The sequence below is a fragment of the Oncorhynchus kisutch genome, linkage group LG5 (assembly GCF_002021735.2).
Source record: "Oncorhynchus kisutch isolate 150728-3 linkage group LG5, Okis_V2, whole genome shotgun sequence".
NCBI classification, from domain to species: domain Eukaryota; kingdom Metazoa; phylum Chordata; class Actinopteri; order Salmoniformes; family Salmonidae; genus Oncorhynchus; species Oncorhynchus kisutch.
The window spans coordinates 54,644,061-54,670,281 of NC_034178.2; the positions used below are offsets into that span (position 1 = coordinate 54,644,061).

Sequence of the window (26,221 nt, forward strand, 5' to 3'; positions counted from 1 at the left end):
ACCAGCTGACATCATGTCAGTGATTCTCTCGTTAACACAGGTGTGAGTGTTGACGAGGACAGGGCTGGAGATCACTCTGTCATGCTGATTGAGTTTGAATAACAGACTGCAAGCTTCAAAAGGAGGGTGGTGTTTGGAATCATTGTTCTTCCTCTGTCAACCATGGTTACCTGAAAGGAAACACGTGCCGTCATCATTTCTTTGCACAAAAAGCGCTTCACAGGCAAGGATACTGCTGCCAGTAAGATTGCACCTAAATCAACCATTTATCGGATCATCAAGAACTTCAAGGAGAGCGGTTGTGAAGAAGGCTTCAGGGCGCCCAACCCAAAGTTGATTCAGCTGCGGGATCAGGGCACCACCAGTACAGAGCTTGCTCAGGAATGGCAGCAGGCAGGTGTGACTGCATCTGCACGCACAGTGAGGCGAATTCATTTGGAGGATGGCCTGGTGTCAAGAAGGGCAGCAAAGAAGCCACTTCTCTCCAGGAAAAACATCAGGGACAGACTGATATTCTGAAAAAGGTACAGGGATTGGACTGATGAGGACTGGGGTAAAGTCATTTTCTCTGATGAATCCCCTTTCCGATTGTTTGGGGCATCCGGAAAAAAGCTTGTCCAGAGAAGACAAGGTGAGCACTACCATCAGTCCTTAGTCATGGCAACAGTAAAGCATCCTGAGACCATTAATGTGTGGGGTTGCTTCTCAGCCAAGGGAGTAGGCTCACTCACAATTTGGCCTAAGAACACAGCCATGAATAAAGAATGGTACCAACACATCCTCAGAGAGCAACTTCTCCCAACCATCCAGGAACAGTTTGATGACGAACAATGCCTTTTCCAGCATGATGGAGCACCTTGCCATAAGGCAAAAGTGATAACTAAGTGGCTCGGGGAACAAAACATTGATATTTTGGGTCCATGGCCAGGAAACTCCCCAGACCTTAATCCCATTGAGAACTTGTGGTCAATACTCAAGAGGCGGATGGACAAACAAAAACCCCACAAATTCTGACAAACTCCAAGCATTGATTATGCAAGAATGGGCTGCCATCAGTTGGGATGTGGCCCAGAAGTTAATTGACAGCATGCCAGGGCGTATTGCAGAGGTCTTGAAAAAGAAGGGTCAACACTGCAAATATTGACTCTTTGCATCAACTTCATGTAATTGTCAATAAAAGCCTTTGACACTTATGAAATGCTTATAATTATACTTCAGTATTCCATAGTAACATCTGACAAAAATATCTAAAGACACTGAAGCAGAAAACTTTGTGGAAATGAATATTTGTGTCATTCTCTAAACTTTTAGCCACGACTGTACATGCATATAAACTCAGCAAAAAAATAAACATCCTCTCATTGTCAACTGCGTTTATTTTCAGCAAACTTAACACGTGTAAATATTTGTATGAACATAACAAGATTCAACAACTGAGACATAAACTGAACAAGTTCCACAGACATGTGACTAACAGAAATGGAATAATGTGTCCCTGAACAAAAGGGGGGGTTAAAATAGTAACAGTCAGTATCTGGTGTGGCCACCAGCTGCATTAAGTACTGCAGTGCATCTCCTCCTCATGGACTCTTCCACCAAGGCACATGCAAGTTCCCGGACATTTCTGGGAGGAATGGCCCTAGCCCTCACCCTCCGATCCAACAGGTCCCAGACGTGCTCAATGAGATTGAGATCCGGGCTCTTCACTGACCATGGCAGAACACTGACATTCCTGTCTTGCAGGAAATCATGCACAGAACGAGCAGTATGGCTGGTGGCATTGTCATGCTGGAGAGTCATGTCAGGATGAGCCTCCAGGAAGGGTACCACATGAGGGAGGATGTCTTCCCTGTAACGCACAGTGTTGAGATTGCCTGCAATGACAACAAGCTCAGTCCGATGATGCTGTGACACTCCGCCCCAGACCATGACGGACCCTCCACCTCTAAATCGATCCCGCTCCAGAGTACAGGCCTCGGTGTAACGCTCATTCCTTCTACGATAAACGTGAATCCGACCATCACCGCTGTTGAGACAAAACCATGACTCATCAGAGAAGAGCACTTTTTTCCAGTCCTGTCTTGTCCAGCAACGGTGGGTTTGTGCCCTTAGGCGACGTTGTTGCCGGTGATGTCTGGTGAGGACCTGCCTTACAACAGGGCTACAAGTCCTCAGTCCAGCCTCTCTCGGCCTATTGCGGACAGTCTGAGCACTGATGGAGGGATTGTGCATTCCTGGTGTAACTCGGCAGTTGTTGTTGCCATCCTATACCTGCATGACATGCAGGTGTGATGTTCGGATGTACCGTTCCTGTGCAGGTGTTGTTAATCGTGGTCTGCCACCGCGAGGACGATCAGCTGTCCTTCCTGTCTCCCTGTAGCGCTGTCATAGGCGTCTCACAGTATGGACATTGCAATTTATTGCCCTGGCCACATCTGCAGTCCTCATGCCTCCTTGCAGCATGCCTAAGGCACGTTCATGCAGATGAGCAGGGACCCTGGGAGTCAGTAGAAAGACCTCTTTAGTGTCCTAAGTTTTCATAACTGTGACCTTAATTGCCTACCGTCTGTTAGTGTCTTAACGACCATTCCACAGGTGCATTTGTATTACTTGTTTCTGGTTCATTGTACAAGCAGTGTTTAAACCCTTTACAATAAAGATCTGTGAAGTTATTTGGAATTTTACAAATGATCTTTGAAACACAGGGTCCTGAAAAAGGGACGTTTCTTTTTTGCTGAGTTTATGTTTATATACATCACTGTCTATCAGGTGGCAGATACAGACATCAACTGGACGCTGGGCTACATGTTGAACCTGACCAACCTGATCCCCTCAGAGCGCCCCCTGGTGGTGACAGGTGTGCAGCATGGCCAGTGGGCAGCAGAAGTCTTCTTCATAACATTTGCTGTGTTCCTCAGTCTGTTGGTGCTAGCCATACTGTTGCTCTGGAACCCATGAGGCAACACAACAATCGATGCAATCACACTCTGAACGTCTCTGACTTCTAGTCTCTTCTAGTCCATACAGATTATTACAATGTGATAATAGCAGTGAGTCAATAAGATCGACGGATCGGACGAGCGTGGCAGCTCCTGGAACTTACAGTAATAGTTAAAGAAATAATTTGTAATATTTTCTGTCAATATGACTGGAATTATGGAGGCAATTGAATGTATTATGTATTTATTAGGCTTGTATAAACTGCATAGGTGGATGTTTTCAAGCAAAAAGAAACCCAACAATAAATTGTAATATGACACTATCTACTGCAAATAAATAGTGTTGCTATGAATATATATCTCTTCATAATCTAATAAATATATTTTTTCCCCCACAAACAGTGTTTGAAAGAAGTAGAAAAGAGAGAATCATCTCAAGCGTTACATTACTACCACTACAGTATATGCTTTGGTATGCACTGCCAAATGTTTTTAACATTTAAATCTGCTATATTACATATAGTATTTTTATTTCTAAATGTTCTATCATAAGGGGCTATAGGGCACAAATGCATGTGTGTGTGCGTACGTGGGTGCGTACGTGCGTGCGTACGTGCATGCGTGTATGTGCTGCAGATTATGACATGTACCAATCTTCTCCACCTTGATCAGCAGCATCCTGATTTCTTCATTGGCGGTTCTTTCTGCAACACCAAGCTTCCCTCTTCTTGTCTTGTCTGCTCACCCAGCTGCTTTAGCATCCTTGAAGCAACAACACACCAAATCAATGTTTGAATATTCACAGAACAGAGTCCTCTTCCACTTGCAGATAATGACAATACGCAGCCAAATCCAGAATACACACAACAACACAAACAAACAATAGCTTTTACTGTACTTGGAAGACCTGTTGGCATGTCTTACCTTGCCAGAGTTTCCATAGACAGAGTCACATTGTCACCTGTTGCAGCACTACACTCCATAAAGAGCATGTCGTACCCCTTTAAGAATGAGGGCAAGTATCATCAATAAAAGTATTATTTGTATTTATTATGAATGATCTCAATCCTGCTTTGCTACCACTGTCAATTTCAGCACCAGCTACAGAAGTGTAAAATAATCATTTATATCACATCACCTGTAAATCCTACTGTCCAGTCGCCCACATTCTGGCTGTTAAAGTTACAGTAACGTCAACATACCTTTGCAAGGTTCTCCCCTTCATGAGTCTGAACCTCTCGATGTAGTTCAGCACAATCAGTCTTGTTCCCAAGGAGTATAACGATGACATCATCTGGAGCCCCCTCCTACAAAATACAAAAGGTTATGACAGTACAATAGATACCAGTGGAAGAACTGTGAATCCTGCAAACAATTGTTTGTGTTGTTACATAGTTGTTCTTTGATTATGATATTAAAGGCATGATTTAAATGACCCCTACCTGAATGCAATTGACCCAGTAGCAGATGTCACAGAAGCTCTGAGACGAAGTGATGTCATACATAAGCATTAGACCCTGGGCTTTGTGGAACACTTGTCTGGTGATGCTGTGGAATCTGGGGAGTAGAGTGTAACAATAGTATAACATGTATGTAATTATATACTAACAAATAAAACACACACATGGAGGGTTCAAATTAGGACAGAGGAACAGATTCTGTATAGATGCATTACATATAATGAACAATTGTGATGAACTTAGGTTAGAGACCCACCTTTCCTGACCTGCAGTATCCCATAACTGTAGAGTCACTGGGCTGCCATCCACGGTCACAGACTGTATACAGGTATCAATACCTGCTCAGATGATAAGCACACAAACAAACAAACATGAAACCAGACATGAATGAGTAATATGAATAATGTACAGTAATACCATGGTGTGTTCATTTCTTCGCATGACATGAAAGGGCATGATGCCAAACATACAACAAGGATGATGATACTCACCAATGGTTGCATCGTGGTGCAGACAGAACTCTCCACTTTGGAAACGCCTCATGAAGGAGGTTTTGCCCACACTGCTGTTTCCAACCATCACCACGTTGTAGGGGTTTGAACTAGAGCCAGAGCTTCCGAAGGTACCTGGAGGGGGATCAAAGAGACTGGTCTATTACAGTTGATATCACTTCTCTGATCTCACTCAAACCTAAATTGACTTATTCCTTTGGCTACAAGTGGAGAGCAAAGGGCCTCAACGGTGCATATCCAGCAGTTAATTCCAGGTGATTCCTGCCTGGTGGGTTTACTTACTCAAGACTAACCTTTCCATCCCACTTGTACATCCTCACTGTTGCTATTCGATACTTACCCGGTGGCTTCTCCACACGCTCTGCCTTTTCTTGACCTTTTTTATTCCCAAGGCCTGGCTGTGGAGCTGGAGCCACTGGTTCAGACCCTTTTCCAGTCAAAACCGTGCTTGAGGCAACCACCTTAGACAAATAGAAAACATCATCTCCCACAAAGGACAGTATATGATCATCTCTTCAAAATGAAATGTGAAATATCGTTGTGTGTTCAAAATTCTATATACTGTCTGGTATACACACTTTGTAAAACATTTTAAAGTAACAAATCCGATGTTTAACATATATTGAAATGTCAGGGCCGAATTCAGACTTACAGTATATGAACAATTTCAGTTGTGACATCACTGCAGCTCTTTATCATAAAATGTTGAATACTCAAATATCCTCAAGTACTCAGCAGTGGGGTGTTTGTACACGTCAAGAATGCTGTGAGTTCAATAAAATAAGTGAAGCCATTTGTAAGAAAAGCCAAAGTACCTCTATGAGTATTGTCTCCTTCTCTGAGCTCTGTATCTCCTGTTGGTCCTCCAGACTGACAGCTTCAGCCCTGCGCTCCTCTTGAAATCTTTCCAAAACAGCATTGACTTCTGGATTTCCAATGGTTTCTGCTCTGACCTCTGCCACTGTTATATTTTCTCCTGTCTCCTGCTTCTCATCCTCTGTGTGGAGTCCTCCCTGTGTCTGATGAGTAAAGCCCATCTTTCTTCTCTTCCCTGTAGCTTTGGATTCACCAACATCCTCGTGAGATTGGGAACTCAGAGACAGAGATGATTTTGAAGGAAGACTGGGGCTATTACTTTGTGTTAACAGACATTGCTCCATGTCTGCTGTTTGTGTAAGTTGAATAGCAGAGATGTGAGGGTCTATACAAACCATGTCACCTGACTCTTGGGCCTCTACTGTAAGAGCAGCTGTGTCAGTTTGGCTGCTCTCGCTCTCCATGACTGTATTCACTTCAACTTCTATCTCCTCCACCTCTCTAACTTTTTCTGTTGAAATCAGTGTGTCATCAGTCAAGTGGGACTCAAGATTAGGAACATTAGGGTTGTGAAGAGTTTCCCTAACCTCAGAGAAATCTGATTGACGTAGAATGAGTTTTGCTGTCATTGAATGATTTATAATTGATTGGCTCTCACTTTCTATATTGTCAGCCTCTATGTTTCTTCCCTCTTGATTTGAAGTACTGAATGAACAGCTGAGGCCAGTCTCCTCATTTCTCTCTTCTTCTTCATTCTTCTCATTACCAGCTCCATCCTTAGATTCCATCAACATTTCAAACTCCATGCTAGAACCTTCCACTGCATCCATGTTTTCTCTCTTGTCTTCTATCTCTGTGCTTTCTATTTCCACTTCTTGTTTCTCCTCTGTGTCCTCCTCTTCTCTTTGTACAACTCTAGGATGCCTACGAGTCGACCCCATCTTTCTCCTCCTGCTCAGAGAAGGACTCTGATTGGAGTTGATGTTTGCTGCGTTATCACCTTGGTCCTGAACACTCTGCAGTAAGAGTGAATTGGGAAAAGAGTTATGGCTTTCATCCGAGTATGGAGTTTGGTTGAGTTGACTAGCAGAGATATTGGGATCAGTTCTCAAAGCCTCATCTGTTTGGCAGGGCTCTGTTGTGAGAGTTCTATCATCATACGTCATTTGGCTACTGACACTCACTTCCTTTACAAGCGGCACATGATCACTCATTTCCTTCTCGCTGAGTAACATGACCTCTGATGTGTCCAGTCCACCTGTGGTATTGGGGTCAGTGTTTGCACCACCCTCATTACCCTGAATACTCTGCGGTAATAATGGTTTGAGAAAGGGGTTAGTGATTTCCATACATGGAGTTTGGATGAGTTGACTAGGAGAGATTTTGGGATCAGTGCTGAAAGTGTCATCTGACTCTAGTGTAAGAGCACAATCATATGCTATTTGGCTGCACTTGATCACTTCAGAATTATTCACAAGCAGTGTGTAATCACTAACTTCTTCCTCCCTGAGTAAAGTGACTCCTGATTGGTCCAGTCCAACACTGAAGGGCTCCATTGGGTCAACATTGTGGGCCATGCTTGCTTCATTGTTGCTCTCAGTTTCTGTATTGACAGAGTCTACAGTGAATCTGTTGCCTTTCTCTTGGTTATATAATTGATCTGCAATACCAAATGAATCGATGTATTGATCAAAAGGGGTGGGTTCAATCAGACGTTCTTCTTCCATTCCTTTCTTCTCCTCATCTGCTCCATGCTCTGGTTCTAATAACATCAGAGACTCTTCCGATGTTTCAACACCAGGTCCTTCCACTGTTCCCATGTCCCTTTCCAACCTCCTTCCTGTCTCTCCTATGTTTTCTGTGTCTTCCTCTGTTTGGAAATTCTCCTTTTCCATCTGCTCTCCTTCTTTCTCGTCTACACTAGCACCATCTTTTGGCTCCATAGATATTTCAAACTCAGTCTCTTCGATGCCAAACATTTCTTCGTTTCCCAATATGACCTCTTCTCCCTCATCATAAAGGTAACGATATCCACGCATCTTACTCTCTCCATGTTCTTCCTCCTCATGTATACCTCTATGATTCCTGCGAGTTGAACCCATCTTTCTTCTCCTGGATTCTGATTGAGCACTTTTGTCATGACCCAAAGAGCTGTCTGAGGGAGTTGATTGTAAAAAGCAGGTCATATCCTCACTTTGTTCAGGTTCAATGCTTTCTACATGGTCTGGTTGTCTAAAATGAGTTATATTTGCCATTACTATGTTTTCCTCAACTATCAGACCAACAAAGTTCTCATCTTCATCTCTTTGGTGCAACGTTTCCCGATTGCCTGGACCAGTAGAGTTAATATCATCTTGCAATTCTGACTCATTTACAACAGGTTCAAGTTTCTCTTCACCTTCTCCACTTTGGGGGATTATTGTGTTATTGAATGACTCAAACTCTTCTGTGTTGGTTAAAGTGTCTGACTCAAGGGATTGATCTAATGACTGTCTAGAGCTGAGAAATGTGGGGGACTCCACCTCGGCATGCTCACTTTCCTGCCTCCTCTCTTCCTCTTTCTTCAACTCCTCTGTTATGGGTTCAGCAGCGAATCCATGAACAACTTGCAACACAAGATCTAGGGGCAGATGCAAGAGTGATTCGGTTCCAAGAGTATCTTGAAGCAATTCACTGCTATAACTAACTACAGCTTCACTACTAGGTTCAATATCCTCACCAACTTCCTCTTTCCATCTGTCATCCTGTTTGTCGAGTGTGTTAGAAGCAAACAAAAGACACTCAGTGTCCGTTTCACTTTCCTTTGGACCCAGGAGCTCTTCTGTGTTGCTGGAGGACCAGGATTCCACAACTGCAATGGATGCCTGAAGTTGTAGGGATTTTTCTGTGTCTCCAGTTTTGGCGTCTTGTTTCTCCCCAAAGTCCGTCTCTGCTTGTTTACCTTTATTCCGACGAGTAGAACCCCTTTTCCTTCTCTTCTTTGCAGTGTCAGGTGATTCCAGCAGATATGGGTTTTCAGTTTGAGACAGATTTATTTCTGTGAGGTCATTTAATGAGGGATTATTGTCTTCCAGGTATTGTGATGTTATATATGGCTCTATACAAACCATGTCACATGACTCTTGGGCCTCTACTGTAAGAGCTGCTGTGTCAGAGGGAGTTTGGTTGCTCTCGCTCTCTGCGACTATTTTCACTTCTACTTCTATCTCCTCTGCCTCTCTAACTTTTTCTGTATGTTCTACAAGCTCAGACCTTTCGATGCCAGATTCTCCTTCTACTACTATGTTGACCTCTCCCTCCACTACTATGATCGCTGGGTCTCCCATCGCCTGCTCCTCTGTCACTTTTTCTAGAAGTTCCTCAAGCTCTACAAGCTCAGTCTTTTCTATGCTAGAATCCATTTCTGCTGTTGTAATGACATCTCCCACCTCTCCTATAACATCTGTGTCTTCTCCTTTCTCCTCCTCCTGTCCCTCCTCTCTTCTCTCCTCTCCTTTTCTACCTGGATGAGACTTGCTGCGAGTGGAACCGATCTTCCTTTTCCTCCCTGGAGTGTAGGATTCTACCTCTGCTGTTTCCTCTGACCCAAGAGAACTCTGCAGTGAGGGTGGATCTGGAGGGGAGTCAGTGTTTCCTCTTGATTCATCAAGTGTTTCCTCCAATGATGTTCCTTTGTGTTGCAAACCAGTGATGGCAGGATTTGAGTTCAGTGTGTCATCGGTCAGGTAGGAGTCATATGACTCTATAGTAGGAACATCAGGGTAAGTGTTGTGAAGAGTTTGACTAATCTGAGTCAACTCTACTTCACGTAGAAGCAAGAGTTTTGTTGCCATTGATTCCTTTATAATTGATTGGCTCTCACTTTCTATATTGTCAGCCTCTATGTTTCTTCCCTCTTGATTTGAAGTACTGAATGAACAGCTGAGGTCAGTCAGGACAGTCTCCTCATTTCTCTCTTCTTCTTCATTCTTCTCATTACCAGCTCCATCCTTAGATTCCATCAACATTTCAAACTCCATGCTAGAACCTTCCACTGCATCCATGTTTTCTCTCTTGTCTTCTATCTCTGTGCTTTCTATTTCCACTTCTTGTTTCTCCTCTGTGTCCTCCTCTTCTCTTTGTACAACTCTAGGATGCCTACGAGTCGACCCCATCTTTCTCCTCCTGCTCAGAGAAGGACTCTGATTGGAGTTGATGTTTGCTGCGTTATCACCTTGGTCCTGAACACTCTGCAGTAAGAGTGAATTGGGAAAAGAGTTATGGCTTTCATCCGAGTATGGAGTTTGGTTGAGTTGACTAGCAGAGATATTGGGATCAGTGCTCAAAGCCTCATCTGTTTGGCAGGGCTCTGTTGTGAGAGTTCTATCATCATACGTCATTTGGCTACTGACACTCACTTCCTTTACAAGAGGCACATGATCACTCATTTCCTTCTCGCTGAGTAACATGACCTCTGATGTGTCCAGTCCACCTGTGGTATTGGGGTCAGTGTTTGCACCACCCTCATTACCCTGAATACTCTGCGGTAATAATGGTTTGAGAAAGGGGTTAGTGATTTCCATACATGGAGTTTGGATGAGTTGACTAGGAGAGATTTTGGGATCAGTGCTGAAAGTGTCATCTGACTCTAGTGTAAGAGCACAATCATATGCTATTTGGCTGCACTTGATCACTTCAGAATTATTCACAAGCAGTGTGTAATCACTAACTTCTTCCTCCCTGAGTAAAGTGACTCCTGATTGGTCCAGTCCAACACTGAAGGGCTCCATTGGGTCAACATTGTGGGCCATGCTTGCTTCATTGTTGCTCTCAGTTTCTGTATTGACAGAGTCTACAGTGAATCTGTTGCCTTTCTCTTGGTTATATAATTGATCTGCAATACCAAATGAATCGATGTATTGATCAAAAGGGGTGGGTTCAATCAGACGTTCTTCTTCCATTCCTTTCTTCTCCTCATCTGCTCCATGCTCTGGTTCTAATAACATCAGAGACTCTTCCGATGTTTCAACACCAGGTCCTTCCACTGTTCCCATGTCCCTTTCCAACCTCCTTCCTGTCTCTCCTATGTTTTCTGTGTCTTCCTCTGTTTGGAAATTCTCCTTTTCCATCTGCTCTCCTTCTTTCTCGTCTACACTAGCACCATCTTTTGGCTCCATAGATATTTCAAACTCAGTCTCTTCGATGCCAAACATTTCTTCGTTTCCCAATATGACCTCTTCTCCCTCATCATAAAGGTAACGATATCCACGCATCTTACTCTCTCCATGTTCTTCCTCCTCATGTATACCTCTATGATTCCTGCGAGTTGAACCCATCTTTCTTCTCCTGGATTCTGATTGAGCACTTTTGTCATGACCCAAAGAGCTGTCTGAGGGAGTTGATTGTAAAAAGCAGGTCATATCCTCACTTTGTTCAGGTTCAATGCTTTCTACATGGTCTGGTTGTCTAAAATGAGTTATATTTGCCATTACTATGTTTTCCTCAACTATCAGACCAACAAAGTTCTCATCTTCATCTCTTTGGTGCAACGTTTCCCGATTGCCTGGACCAGTAGAGTTAATATCATCTTGCAATTCTGACTCATTTACAACAGGTTCAAGTTTCTCTTCACCTTCTCCACTTTGGGGGATTATTGTGTTATTGAATGACTCAAACTCTTCTGTGTTGGTTAAAGTGTCTGACTCAAGGGATTGATCTAATGACTGTCTAGAGCTGAGAAATGTGGGGGACTCCACCTCGGCATGCTCACTTTCCTGCCTCCTCTCTTCCTCTTTCTTCAACTCCTCTGTTATGGGTTCAGCAGCGAATCCATGAACAACTTGCAACACAAGATCTAGGGGCAGATGCAAGAGTGATTCGGTTCCAAGAGTATCTTGAAGCAATTCACTGCTATAACTAACTACAGCTTCACTACTAGGTTCAATATCCTCACCAACTTCCTCTTTCCATCTGTCATCCTGTTTGTCGAGTGTGTTAGAAGCAAACAAAAGACACTCAGTGTCCGTTTCACTTTCCTTTGGACCCAGGAGCTCTTCTGTGTTGCTGGAGGACCAGGATTCCACAACTGCAATGGATGCCTGAAGTTGTAGGGATTTTTCTGTGTCTCCAGTTTTGGCGTCTTGTTTCTCCCCAAAGTCCGTCTCTGCTTGTTTACCTTTATTCCGACGAGTAGAACCCCTTTTCCTTCTCTTCTTTGCAGTGTCAGGTGATTCCAGCAGATATGGGTTTTCAGTTTGAGACAGATTTATTTCTGTGAGGTCATTTAATGAGGGATTATTGTCTTCCAGGTATTGTGATGTTATATATGGCTCTATACAAACCATGTCACATGACTCTTGGGCCTCTACTGTAAGAGCTGCTGTGTCAGAGGGAGTTTGGTTGCTCTCGCTCTCTGCGACTATTTTCACTTCTACTTCTATCTCCTCTGCCTCTCTAACTTTTTCTGTATGTTCTACAAGCTCAGACCTTTCGATGCCAGATTCTCCTTCTACTACTATGTTGACCTCTCCCTCCACTACTATGATCGCTGGGTCTCCCATCGCCTGCTCCTCTGTCACTTTTTCTAGAAGTTCCTCAAGCTCTACAAGCTCAGTCTTTTCTATGCTAGAATCCATTTCTGCTGTTGTAATGACATCTCCCACCTCTCCTATAACATCTGTGTCTTCTCCTTTCTCCTCCTCCTGTCCCTCCTCTCTTCTCTCCTCTCCTTTTCTACCTGGATGAGACTTGCTGCGAGTGGAACCGATCTTCCTTTTCCTCCCTGGAGTGTAGGATTCTACCTCTGCTGTTTCCTCTGACCCAAGAGAACTCTGCAGTGAGGGTGGATCTGGAGGGGAGTCAGTGTTTCCTCTTGATTCATCAAGTGTTTCCTCCAATGATGTTCCTTTGTGTTGCAAACCAGTGATGGCAGGATTTGAGTTCAGTGTGTCATCGGTCAGGTAGGAGTCATATGACTCTATAGTAGGAACATCAGGGTAAGTGTTGTGAAGAGTTTGACTAATCTGAGTCAACTCTACTTCACGTAGAAGCAAGAGTTTTGTTGCCATTGATTCCTTTATAATTGATTGGCTCTCACTTTCTATATTGTCAGCCTCTATGTTTCTTCCCTCTTGATTTGAAGTACTGAATGAACAGCTGAGGTCAGTCAGGACAGTCTCCTCATTTCTCTCTTCTTCTTCATTCTTCTCATTACCAGCTCCATCCTTAGATTCCATCAACATTTCAAACTCCATGCTAGAACCTTCCACTGCATCCATGTTTTCTCTCTTGTCTTCTATCTCTGTGCTTTCTATTTCCACTTCTTGTTTCTCCTCTGTGTCCTCCTCTTCTCTTTGTACAACTCTAGGATGCCTACGAGTCGACCCCATCTTTCTCCTCCTGCTCAGAGAAGGACTCTGATTGGAGTTGATGTTTGCTGCGTTATCACCTTGGTCCTGAACACTCTGCAGTAAGAGTGAATTGGGAAAAGAGTTATGGCTTTCATCCGAGTATGGAGTTTGGTTGAGTTGACTAGCAGAGATATTGGGATCAGTGCTCAAAGCCTCATCTGTTTGGCAGGGCTCTGTTGTGAGAGTTCTATCATCATACGTCATTTGGCTACTGACACTCACTTCCTTTACAAGCGGCACATGATCACTCATTTCCTTCTCGCTGAGTAACATGACCTCTGATGTGTCCAGTCCACCTGTGGTATTGGGGTCAGTGTTTGCACCACCCTCATTACCCTGAATACTCTGCGGTAATAATGGTTTGAGAAAGGGGTTAGTGATTTCCATACATGGAGTTTGGATGAGTTGACTAGGAGAGATTTTGGGATCAGTGCTGAAAGTGTCATCTGACTCTAGTGTAAGAGCACAATCATATGCTATTTGGCTGCACTTGATCACTTCAGAATTATTCACAAGCAGTGTGTAATCACTAACTTCTTCCTCCCTGAGTAAAGTGACTCCTGATTGGTCCAGTCCAACACTGAAGGGCTCCATTGGGTCAACATTGTGGGCCATGCTTGCTTCATTGTTGCTCTCAGTTTCTGTATTGACAGAGTCTACAGTGAATCTGTTGCCTTTCTCTTGGTTATATAATTGATCTGCAATACCAAATGAATCGATGTATTGATCAAAAGGGGTGGGTTCAATCAGACGTTCTTCTTCCATTCCTTTCTTCTCCTCATCTGCTCCATGCTCTGGTTCTAATAACATCAGAGACTCTTCCGATGTTTCAACACCAGGTCCTTCCACTGTTCCCATGTCCCTTTCCAACCTCCTTCCTGTCTCTCCTATGTTTTCTGTGTCTTCCTCTGTTTGGAAATTCTCCTTTTCCATCTGCTCTCCTTCTTTCTCGTCTACACTAGCACCATCTTTTGGCTCCATAGATATTTCAAACTCAGTCTCTTCGATGCCAAACATTTCTTCTTTTCCCAATATGACCTCTTCTCCCTCATCATAAAGGTAACGATATCCACGCATCTTACTCTCTCCATGTTCTTCCTCCTCATGTATACCTCTATGATTCCTGCGAGTTGAACCCATCTTTCTTCTCCTGGATTCTGATTGAGCACTTTTGTCATGACCCAAAGAGCTGTCTGAGGGAGTTGATTGTAAAAAGCAGGTCATATCCTCACTTTGTTCAGGTTCAATGCTTTCTACATGGTCTGGTTGTCTAAAATGAGTTATATTTGCCATTACTATGTTTTCCTCAACTATCAGACCAACAAAGTTCTCATCTTCATCTCTTTGGTGCAACGTTTCCCGATTGCCTGGACCAGTAGAGTTAATATCATCTTGCAATTCTGACTCATTTACAACAGGTTCAAGTTTCTCTTCACCTTCTCCACTTTGGGGGATTATTGTGTTATTGAATGACTCAAACTCTTCTGTGTTGGTTAAAGTGTCTGACTCAAGGGATTGATCTAATGACTGTCTAGAGCTGAGAAATGTGGGGGACTCCACCTCGGCATGCTCACTTTCCTGCCTCCTCTCTTCCTCTTTCTTCAACTCCTCTGTTATGGGTTCAGCAGCGAATCCATGAACAACTTGCAACACAAGATCTAGGGGCAGATGCAAGAGTGATTCGGTTCCAAGAGTATCTTGAAGCAATTCACTGCTATAACTAACTACAGCTTCACTACTAGGTTCAATATCCTCACCAACTTCCTCTTTCCATCTGTCATCCTGTTTGTCGAGTGTGTTAGAAGCAAACAAAAGACACTCAGTGTCCGTTTCACTTTCCTTTGGACCCAGGAGCTCTTCTGTGTTGCTGGAGGACCAGGATTCCACAACTGCAATGGATGCCTGAAGTTGTAGGGATTTTTCTGTGTCTCCAGTTTTGGCGTCTTGTTTCTCCCCAAAGTCCGTCTCTGCTTGTTTACCTTTATTCCGACGAGTAGAACCCCTTTTCCTTCTCTTCTTTGCAGTGTCAGGTGATTCCAGCAGATATGGGTTTTCAGTTTGAGACAGATTTATTTCTGTGAGGTCATTTAATGAGGGATTATTGTCTTCCAGGTATTGTGATGTTATATATGGCTCTATACAAACCATGTCACATGACTCTTGGGCCTCTACTGTAAGAGCTGCTGTGTCAGAGGGAGTTTGGTTGCTCTCGCTCTCTGCGACTATTTTCACTTCTACTTCTATCTCCTCTGCCTCTCTAACTTTTTCTGTATGTTCTACAAGCTCAGACCTTTCGATGCCAGATTCTCCTTCTACTACTATGTTGACCTCTCCCTCCACTACTATGATCGCTGGGTCTCCCATCGCCTGCTCCTCTGTCACTTTTTCTAGAAGTTCCTCAAGCTCTACAAGCTCAGTCTTTTCTATGCTAGAATCCATTTCTGCTGTTGTAATGACATCTCCCACCTCTCCTATAACATCTGTGTCTTCTCCTTTCTCCTCCTCCTGTCCCTCCTCTCTTCTCTCCTCTCCTTTTCTACCTGGATGAGACTTGCTGCGAGTGGAACCGATCTTCCTTTTCCTCCCTGGAGTGTAGGATTCTACCTCTGCTGTTTCCTCTGACCCAAGAGAACTCTGCAGTGAGGGTGGATCTGGAGGGGAGTCAGTGTTTCCTCTTGATTCATCAAGTGTTTCCTCCAATGATGTTCCTTTGTGTTGCAAACCAGTGATGGCAGGATTTGAGTTCAGTGTGTCATCGGTCAGGTAGGAGTCATATGACTCTATAGTAGGAACATCAGGGTAAGTGTTGTGAAGAGTTTGACTAATCTGAGTCAACTCTACTTCACGTAGAAGCAAGAGTTTTGTTGCCATTGATTCCTTTATAATTGATTGGCTCTCACTTTCTATATTGTCAGCCTCTATGTTTCTTCCCTCTTGATTTGAAGTACTGAATGAACAGCTGAGGTCAGTCAGGACAGTCTCCTCATTTCTCTCTTCTTCTTCATTCTTCTCATTACCAGCTCCATCCTTAGATTCCATCAACATTTCAAACTCCATGCTAGAACCTTCCACTGCATCCATGTTTTCTCTCTTGTCTTCTATCTCTGTGCTTTCTATTTCCACTTCTTGTTTCTCCTCTGTGTCCTCCTCTTCTCTTTGTACAACTCTAGGATGCCTACGAGTCGACCCCATCTTTCTCCTCCTGCTCAGAGAAGGACTCTGATTGGAGTTGATGTTTGCTGCGTTATCACCTTGGTCCTGAACACTCTGCAGTAAGAGTGAATTGGGAAAAGAGTTATGGCTTTCATCCGAGTATGGAGTTTGGTTGAGTTGACTAGCAGAGATATTGGGATCAGTGCTCAAAGCCTCATCTGTTTGGCAGGGCTCTGTTGTGAGAGTTCTATCATCATACGTCATTTGGCTACTGACACTCACTTCCTTTACAAGCGGCACATGATCACTCATTTCCTTCTCGCTGAGTAACATGACCTCTGATGTGTCCAGTCCACCTGTGGTATTGGGGTCAGTGTTTGCACCACCCTCATTACCCTGAATACTCTGCGGTAATAATGGTTTGAGAAAGGGGTTAGTGATTTCCATACATGGAGTTTGGATGAGTTGACTAGGAGAGATTTTGGGATCAGTGCTGAAAGTGTCATCTGACTCTAGTGTAAGAGCACAATCATATGCTATTTGGCTGCACTTGATCACTTCAGAATTATTCACAAGCAGTGTGTAATCACTAACTTCTTCCTCCCTGAGTAAAGTGACTCCTGATTGGTCCAGTCCAACACTGAAGGGCTCCATTGGGTCAACATTGTGGGCCATGCTTGCTTCATTGTTGCTCTCAGTTTCTGTATTGACAGAGTCTACAGTGAATCTGTTGCCTTTCTCTTGGTTATATAATTGATCTGCAATACCAAATGAATCGATGTATTGATCAAAAGGGGTGGGTTCAATCAGACGTTCTTCTTCCATTCCTTTCTTCTCCTCATCTGCTCCATGCTCTGGTTCTAATAACATCAGAGACTCTTCCGATGTTTCAACACCAGGTCCTTCCACTGTTCCCATGTCCCTTTCCAACCTCCTTCCTGTCTCTCCTATGTTTTCTGTGTCTTCCTCTGTTTGGAAATTCTCCTTTTCCATCTGCTCTCCTTCTTTCTCGTCTACACTAGCACCATCTTTTGGCTCCATAGATATTTCAAACTCAGTCTCTTCGATGCCAAACATTTCTTCTTTTCCCAATATGACCTCTTCTCCCTCATCATAAAGGTAACGATATCCACGCATCTTACTCTCTCCATGTTCTTCCTCCTCATGTATACCTCTATGATTCCTGCGAGTTGAACCCATCTTTCTTCTCCTGGATTCTGATTGAGCACTTTTGTCATGACCCAAAGAGCTGTCTGAGGGAGTTGATTGTAAAAAGCAGGTCATATCCTCACTTTGTTCAGGTTCAATGCTTTCTACATGGTCTGGTTGTCTAAAATGAGTTATATTTGCCATTACTATGTTTTCCTCAACTATCAGACCAACAAAGTTCTCATCTTCATCTCTTTGGTGCAACGTTTCCCGATTGCCTGGACCAGTAGAGTTAATATCATCTTGCAATTCTGACTCATTTACAACAGGTTCAAGTTTCTCTTCACCTTCTCCACTTTGGGGGATTATTGTGTTATTGAATGACTCAAACTCTTCTGTGTTGGTTAAAGTGTCTGACTCAAGGGATTGATCTAATGACTGTCTAGAGCTGAGAAATGTGGGGGACTCCACCTCGGCATGCTCACTTTCCTGCCTCCTCTCTTCCTCTTTCTTCAACTCCTCTGTTATGGGTTCAGCAGCGAATCCATGAACAACTTGCAACACAAGATCTAGGGGCAGATGCAAGAGTGATTCGGTTCCAAGAGTATCTTGAAGCAATTCACTGCTATAACTAACTACAGCTTCACTACTAGGTTCAATATCCTCACCAACTTCCTCTTTCCATCTGTCATCCTGTTTGTCGAGTGTGTTAGAAGCAAACAAAAGACACTCAGTGTCCGTTTCACTTTCCTTTGGACCCAGGAGCTCTTCTGTGTTGCTGGAGGACCAGGATTCCACAACTGCAATGGATGCCTGAAGTTGTAGGGATTTTTCTGTGTCTCCAGTTTTGGCGTCTTGTTTCTCCCCAAAGTCCGTCTCTGCTTGTTTACCTTTATTCCGACGAGTAGAACCCCTTTTCCTTCTCTTCTTTGCAGTGTCAGGTGATTCCAGCAGATATGGGTTTTCAGTTTGAGACAGATTTATTTCTGTGAGGTCATTTAATGAGGGATTATTGTCTTCCAGGTATTGTGATGTTATATATGGCTCTATACAAACCATGTCACATGACTCTTGGGCCTCTACTGTAAGAGCTGCTGTGTCAGAGGGAGTTTGGTTGCTCTCGCTCTCTGCGACTATTTTCACTTCTACTTCTATCTCCTCTGCCTCTCTAACTTTTTCTGTATGTTCTACAAGCTCAGACCTTTCGATGCCAGATTCTCCTTCTACTACTATGTTGACCTCTCCCTCCACTACTATGATCGCTGGGTCTCCCATCGCCTGCTCCTCTGTCACTTTTTCTAGAAGTTCCTCAAGCTCTACAAGCTCAGTCTTTTCTATGCTAGAATCCATTTCTGCTGTTGTAATGACATCTCCCACCTCTCCTATAACATCTGTGTCTTCTCCTTTCTCCTCCTCCTGTCCCTCCTCTCTTCTCTCCTCTCCTTTTCTACCTGGATGAGACTTGCTGCGAGTGGAACCGATCTTCCTTTTCCTCCCTGGAGTGTAGGATTCTACCTCTGCTGTTTCCTCTGACCCAAGAGAACTCTGCAGTGAGGGTGGATCTGGAGGGGAGTCAGTGTTTCCTCTTGATTCATCAAGTGTTTCCTCCAATGATGTTCCTTTGTGTTGCAAACCAGTGATGGCAGGATTTGAGTTCAGTGTGTCATCGGTCAGGTAGGAGTCATATGACTCTATAGTAGGAACATCAGGGTAAGTGTTGTGAAGAGTTTGACTAATCTGAGTCAACTCTACTTCACGTAGAAGCAAGAGTTTTGTTGCCATTGATTCCTTTATAATTGATTGGCTCTCACTTTCTATATTGTCAGCCTCTATGTTTCTTCCCTCTTGATTTGAAGTACTGAATGAACAGCTGAGGTCAGTCAGGACAGTCTCCTCATTTCTCTCTTCTTCTTCATTCTTCTCATTACCAGCTCCATCCTTAGATTCCATCAACATTTCAAACTCCATGCTAGAACCTTCCACTGCATCCATGTTTTCTCTCTTGTCTTCTATCTCTGTGCTTTCTATTTCCACTTCTTGTTTCTCCTCTGTGTCCTCCTCTTCTCTTTGTACAACTCTAGGATGCCTACGAGTCGACCCCATCTTTCTCCTCCTGCTCAGAGAAGGACTCTGATTGGAGTTGATGTTTGCTGCGTTATCACCTTGGTCCTGAACACTCTGCAGTAAGAGTGAATTGGGAAAAGAGTTATGGCTTTCATCCGAGTATGGAGTTTGGTTGAGTTGACTAGCAGAGATATTGGGATCAGTGCTCAAAGCCTCATCTGTTTGGCAGGGCTCTGTTGTGAGAGTTCTATCATCATACGTCATTTGGCTACTGACACTCACTTCCTTTACAAGCGGCACATGATCACTCATTTCCTTCTCGCTGAGTAACATGACCTCTGATGTGTCCAGTCCACCTGTGGTATTGGGGTCAGTGTTTGCACCACCCTCATTACCCTGAATACTCTGCGGTAATAATGGTTTGAGAAAGGGGTTAGTGATTTCCATACATGGAGTTTGGATGAGTTGACTAGGAGAGATTTTGGGATCAGTGCTGAAAGTGTCATCTGACTCTAGTGTAAGAGCACAATCATATGCTATTTGGCTGCACTTGATCACTTCAGAATTATTCACAAGCAGTGTGTAATCACTAACTTCTTCCTCCCTGAGTAAAGTGACTCCTGATTGGTCCAGTCCAACACTGAAGGGCTCCATTGGGTCAACATTGTGGGCCATGCTTGCTTCATTGTTGCTCTCAGTTTCTGTATTGACAGAGTCTACAGTGAATCTGTTGCCTTTCTCTTGGTTATATAATTGATCTGCAATACCAAATGAATCGATGTATTGATCAAAAGGGGTGGGTTCAATCAGACGTTCTTCTTCCATTCCTTTCTTCTCCTCATCTGCTCCATGCTCTGGTTCCAATAACATCAGAGACTCTTCCGATGTTTCAACACCAGATCCTTCCACTGTTCCCATGTCCCTTTCCAACCTCCTTCCTGTCTCTCCTATGTTTTCTGTGTCTTCCTCTGTTTGGAAATTCTCCTTTTCCATCTGCTCTCCTTCTTTCGCGTCTACACTGGCACTATCTTTAGGCTCCATAGATATTTCAAACTCAGTCTCTTCGATGCCAAACATTTCTTCTTTTCCCAATATGACCTCTTCTCCCTCATCATAAAGGTAACGATATCCACGCATCTTACTCTCTCCATGTTCTTCCACCTCATGTATACCTCTATGATTCCTGCGAGTTGAACCCATCTTTCTTCTCCTGGATTCTGATTGAGCACTTTTGTCATGACCCAAAGAGCTGTCTGAGGGGGTTGATTGTAAAAAGCAGGTCATATCCTCACTTTGTTCAGGTTCAATGCTTTCTACATGGTCTGGTTGTCTAAAAGGAGTTATATTTGCCAGTACTATATTTTCCTCAACTATTAGGTCAACAAAGTTCTCATCTTCATCTCTTTGGTGCAATGTTTCCTGATTGCCTGGACCAGTAGAGTTAATATCATCCTGCAATTCTGACTCATTTACAACAGGTTCAAGTTTCTCTTCACCTTCTCCACTTTGGGGGATTATTGTGTTATTGAATGACTCAAACTCTTCTGTGTTGGTTAAAGTGTCTGACTCAAGGGATTGATCTAATGACTGTCTAGAGCTGAGAAATGTGGAGGACTCCACCTCGGCATGCTCACTTTCCTGCCTCCTCTCTTCCTCTTTCTTCAACTCCTCTGTTATGGGTTCAGCAGCGAATCCATGAACAACTTCTAACGCAAGATCTAGGGGCAGATGCAAGAGTGATTCGGTTCCAAGAGTATCTTGAAGCATTTCAGTGCCACAACTAACCACAGTTTTAGTTCTAGGTTCAGTATCCTCACCAACTTCCTCTTTACATCTGTCATCCGGTTGGTTGAGTGTGTTAGAAGCAAACAAAATAAACTCACTTTGACTTCTGCTCTGAGTGTTCATTTCACTTTCTTTAGGACCCAGGCACTCTTCTCCTTTGCTGTGGGACTCAGATTCCACAACTGCAATGGATGCCTGAAGTTCTAGGGATTGTTCTGTGTCTCCAGTTTTGGTGTCTTGTATCACCCCAAAGTCTGTGTTGTCTGGCTTTCTTTTATTCTGACGAGTAGACCCCATTTTCCTTCTCTTCCCTGCAGTGTCAAGTGATTTTAGAAGATATGGGTTTACAGGTTGAGACAGATGTGACTCTGTGACGTAATTTAATGGTGGATTATTTATTTCTGTGTGTTGTTGTGTTATTGTTGATAAGTTATCTGATGAGACAAGGTCCGTTTGGAGCATCACTGAAACTGAACCAGCCCCAACTTCAACTACTTTCCTTTCCTTTGACAACATTTGGGACCCATCATCATCTTTGTTAGTCTCATGTTCATCTTGATTCTGACGTGGTTGACGTGATGATCCCATTCTCACTTTTCTTGAATTCTTGCCAGACATGGTTCTTCAAAGTCCCTCCTATATCACGACACAGACAATAGATTGTTAATCACTAAACCCCGCTGGAATTAAAAGGCTTCCGGGGATTATATGCTCCTTGCATTTTTTACACAATAAAATGACTCACTGTGAAGGCACCACTAAAAGAATGTTGGCATCACTCAACCTTTTTAGCGACGCAGTCCAGCTATTTTTGAACTTTTTCTGTTGAAAAACAATAACCCACATATAAATACAGTAATGTACACACACTTTAGCGTAAAAAAAATGGTTTTGAGCAAAATACTGTTTTATAGACACAAGTGCAAACTTCATGCAGTAGGCCAGGTTTCCCCAATAGGTGGCCCGTGGGTCGAATTGATTTTATTTGCACTCCAAGTTGTCTGAGCAACAAAACAAAAAAAAGGAAATGAGCTCAAAGTGATTTTAATTTTGGAAATATGTTCCCAAGTATTCCCACGCATAAATAGAAATCATATGTGATTGTATCCAAATGTAATCAATGTTTGAAATGATTCTGTTTTTGTCAAATAATATATCTGTTTGGGATTCTTGTGGTCAATTTGCAGTCCACAAATGATTTCTAACTGTTACTAGGTTTCCATCCAAAATGTTTATGCAAGTAAAGTACGTCAGATAAAATGTAATTACAGGCCTGATGGAAACTGAATTTTTTCCAGGTAAATTTACCTGCTGGGGCGGGAGGTACCCTAGTGGTTAGAGTGTTGGGCCAGTAACCGAAAGGTTGCTAGATCGAATCCCCGAGCTGACAAGGTAAGAATCTCTAGTTCTGCCCCTGAACAAGGCAGTTAACTGACTGTTCCTAGGCCGTCATTGTAAATAAGAATTTGTTCTTAACTGACTTGCCTAGTTAAATAAATGTTGACAAACAAACTTTGTTTTGTTATATAGTTCTGCTAATACAGGACTATTTAAGGCCCAGTGCAGTGCTTTTGTGAGAGAGAGAAAATAACGAACCCTCGGCTATGTCACAGGGTGGTGAAAGTGCAAGGTGATGAGCTTGATCCTCCTTTCCAATAAATATCCAGGGTCTTATTCTGAGCGTTTTATTCTGGTGTTATGATAATCGATGTTTAGCAGCCGTTTGACAATAAAAAATAATCTCGCTCTATTGTCCATAATAATAATCTCATCATGTTGGCTATACTGTATCTGGGCTCTACCCAATCATCAGTAGAGTTGAAAATGGGATGGAAACCCATTTAACTTTTTTTATTTGGTACATGGAAATTGTGCACTACGTCATTGGACACAGCCTTGTATCTGCAACTAGTCAATTTGATGGAAACACATCTCTCATGGGAAAATATGAATATTGTTTTTATGCAGATTTTTTTTATATTCGCGTGAAAATCTGTCGCCAATTGGATGGAAACCTAGCCTGTAACCAGGTTTCCAGTTGTACTTGTTTGGGCCCGCTCGCTCTTGTGGTTTCTTCACGCACTCTCACTCTAAAGTGGTTCTCGTGCTGGCCTGCCTGGAAGTCACTGAGTCAGTTGAATGAGAAAGCCAACTGAAAACTGAAGAGACCCACCATATAAACGAACTATGTTACACCTTATCATCGCGGTGAGCAAGTTATAAAGCATAGGATAGGAAACACTAAGTTAAGCGGAGTGTAATGATTGTGTAACAACCCTGGGTTTATAAGCGTGGATATCGACTCTGCCGTTCGAGCATGCTGTTGGGGCACAGTCGATAGCGCCCTGGACTTCGGGCTAGAAGGTTGAGGGTCCGATGCCAGCTCCCTCCCTGCCTGTTTCATTTCAATATAATTGTTATTTTTATGATGTTTTGATGGACATTTATAAATTAAACTGTTAACTTTAAACCGACGTTAGCTTCTACGCCAACTCCAGTCAAGCTAGCCTGCCATAGTTAAGGCGAAAGGACCATCGAACTTTCTTAAAGTGAAACATCGTTACATGACGTTTTTAGTGATATGTTGAGAATTACATGATGAAAATGTATATTTTAGATATTATGGTAATTCATACCTTTTTACAAATCGTTTTTTTCAGTATGTCGTCTATTTAGAATGGTATAAGAGTAAAAATCAGTTGAATGAGGGAGCCAACTGAAAACTGTAAAGAGAGAAGCACCACATACAACTATTTTAAATCTTCAGGGCAATTCCAGCGTTATGGATTTGACATTAGGATGCAAAACAGAATTGACTTATCAGGCATACATTTAAATGTTAATGTGTATATTTGTAAACCCCTATAGGCCAGGGAAAATGTAGACACAATACAAAACTAATACCACTGTGACGTAAAGGAACAACAAAACTTACAAATATTAATAGCCACTTTGAAAGTAAGGCATGGGTACACACAAAAACAACGATGAAAATATAAAAATTGACATATGTACTCTAGAGAGGAAAATGTAACGTTATGGATGTGACGCTGTGCAAAATACGTATTTATATATTCGAGATTTCTTCACCAAACATCACCATAATACTTTTGTTTTCATTTGAAAATGCTGTGTACCTCAAAGAACCAAGAAATCACCAGTATCTTGAATGGTTATTGCATAGGCTATCAAAGTGCACTCGTGGGTCCCGTCTTAACCAACCATAAGTGCACAAAAAGTGCACACAAAAAATGCATTTGCAATTCTTTATTTGAAAAAGTATTTTCATTGCAAATTAAAGTGCTGCATACTTCAACAATTACAGAAATATTTGCACTTTCATAATAACACTAAAGGAAAATGTTGTTATGGCTGTGACATTCTGCTTTATCGATGTGACAGGGTCTCAAAAGACAGACAGCAAATTATGACACTGCACTCCATTTTAAATGTGTTTTAGTCATTTCATTCTTTTCAGGTGTGACACTGACTGTCCAAATCAGATTCTATCTATCTTCACTAGATTGTAGAATTCTATACTAGCTCAATGTACAAAAGTGTTTGATATTTTTTCATTAACCTTCCGACTTGGTCAGAAACACAGGGGGATAGATGTGAGTACCAAAACAAGTTCTGTGAGCTGTAGCCAAATGCTATTAAATCTGGATGACTAAAATGACCTATTTTGAGACTTTGTATACTACTTTGTAGTAACAATAACATTACACTTGTCAAATATAAAGGCCAAATGTAGTCTTTACCTCATAATACACACATTCAAGGTAAATATGAAAGTCGTTTTTTCATGCTCAGGTTGACCGTACTATGGAAATATGGAACTGCACTTCAAGGTTTCAGATTGCCTTCATTCTTCTGACCATACCCTATCCAGCTCCCATGTATGTAGTGGTTTTTCACTATGAGCTAAAGAGGTTTAAGAGGGTACAATACACTACTAGACCTTGCATCTTGTGGTTTTTCACTATGAGCTAAAAGCGGTTGAAGGTACTAACTAGGCCTACACTTTGCCATTGCAGAGCTAGTGGTCAATGTTGTCCATAAATTACATTTTTGGTCACTTTACCTGAAACAAACAGTGGGGCACAGACCACCATAATACATTGTAAACAACTACCATGCTTTCATGTTTCACTACATGCTGCTAGTACAAAACAATGTTTTTTTTTTCCCCATTGTACTACCATGGTACATTTTTGTAAGGGAGAAAAGTCTCCCCACTTGTGCCATTTCACGAGGATATCTGGATTACATGATGTCCACAAAAGCTATGGAGAATATACATTTACATTAAATGCACAAATTAAGTCAAGAGTTATCAATGTAAGTGACGCAAACAAAGGTTTGCAACAACACCATTTTAAACACCTGTCTGATTCATCATTTCCTGTTTCGATATGAAAACCCACAAGATTATCACACACAGAACATGACACATTTTAAAAATATGTTTTATATAAAATGTTCAAGAAACTAATTTCTGAAGTTACTCGGTACCTGCCCCAATTCTCAATCAAATCTAGCTTTTTAAAGGTGAGTTTTTTTTAAATTCAACCAATAAAAGTATGTGCTGGAGTTTGTTGCTAAAACCATGTCATTGCAAATTATATGTATTATGAATTGTAATGCAGCAGTATTGTAGTAAATATGCATGTGTAGATATATTTATAAAACCCCAATAAACATATTACAGTAATGAGTTTCTTTAAATATATCTAACATTTGCATTGGAATCTGCACATATACAAACCCTTGACATGACATATGCCTTGCTCTAACCATAATACAACATTTATGTACTCACCTCCAGAGTCCACTTGTGGCAAACTTTCATATAAAATGTTCAGGAAATAATTTACCTCCTCCCAATACACCGTATGATGTCAAGTGCTGGCTAGAATTATAGCATGTCATGTTTCATTCTTCTAAAACATTTT

The 26,221-nt window shown here is 42.4% G+C and overlaps 2 protein-coding genes across 4 annotated transcripts in view; one reads left to right on the forward strand and one right to left on the reverse strand.

Moving 5' to 3' along the window:
* entpd8 (ectonucleoside triphosphate diphosphohydrolase 8) overlaps positions 1 to 3,296 on the forward strand; it is a 19,213-nt gene extending 15,917 nt beyond the window's left edge. For 2 of the 3 annotated variants that reach the window (XM_031825428.1, XM_020483688.2), the window contains one exon: positions 2,770 to 3,296. In XM_031825428.1, coding sequence (XP_031681288.1) covers positions 2,770 to 2,958 — 189 coding nt within the window. In that variant the 3' untranslated portion in view covers positions 2,959 to 3,296. The remainder of the gene's footprint in view (positions 1 to 2,769) is intronic. The other variant, XM_031825427.1, reaches the window with a different exon arrangement.
* Positions 3,167 to 26,221, reverse strand: LOC109891272 (uncharacterized). The gene is made up of 9 exons (XM_031825425.1): positions 26,089 to 26,221; positions 5,727 to 21,902; positions 5,252 to 5,372; positions 4,891 to 5,025; positions 4,656 to 4,737; positions 4,382 to 4,496; positions 4,142 to 4,246; positions 3,864 to 3,940; positions 3,167 to 3,701 (listed from the first exon to the last, which is right to left on the reverse strand). Exons 2-9 carry the CDS (start codon positions 21,882 to 21,884, stop codon positions 3,608 to 3,610), a joined length of 16,887 nt encoding a protein of 5,628 aa, XP_031681285.1. The 5' UTR covers positions 21,885 to 21,902; positions 26,089 to 26,221; the 3' UTR covers positions 3,167 to 3,607.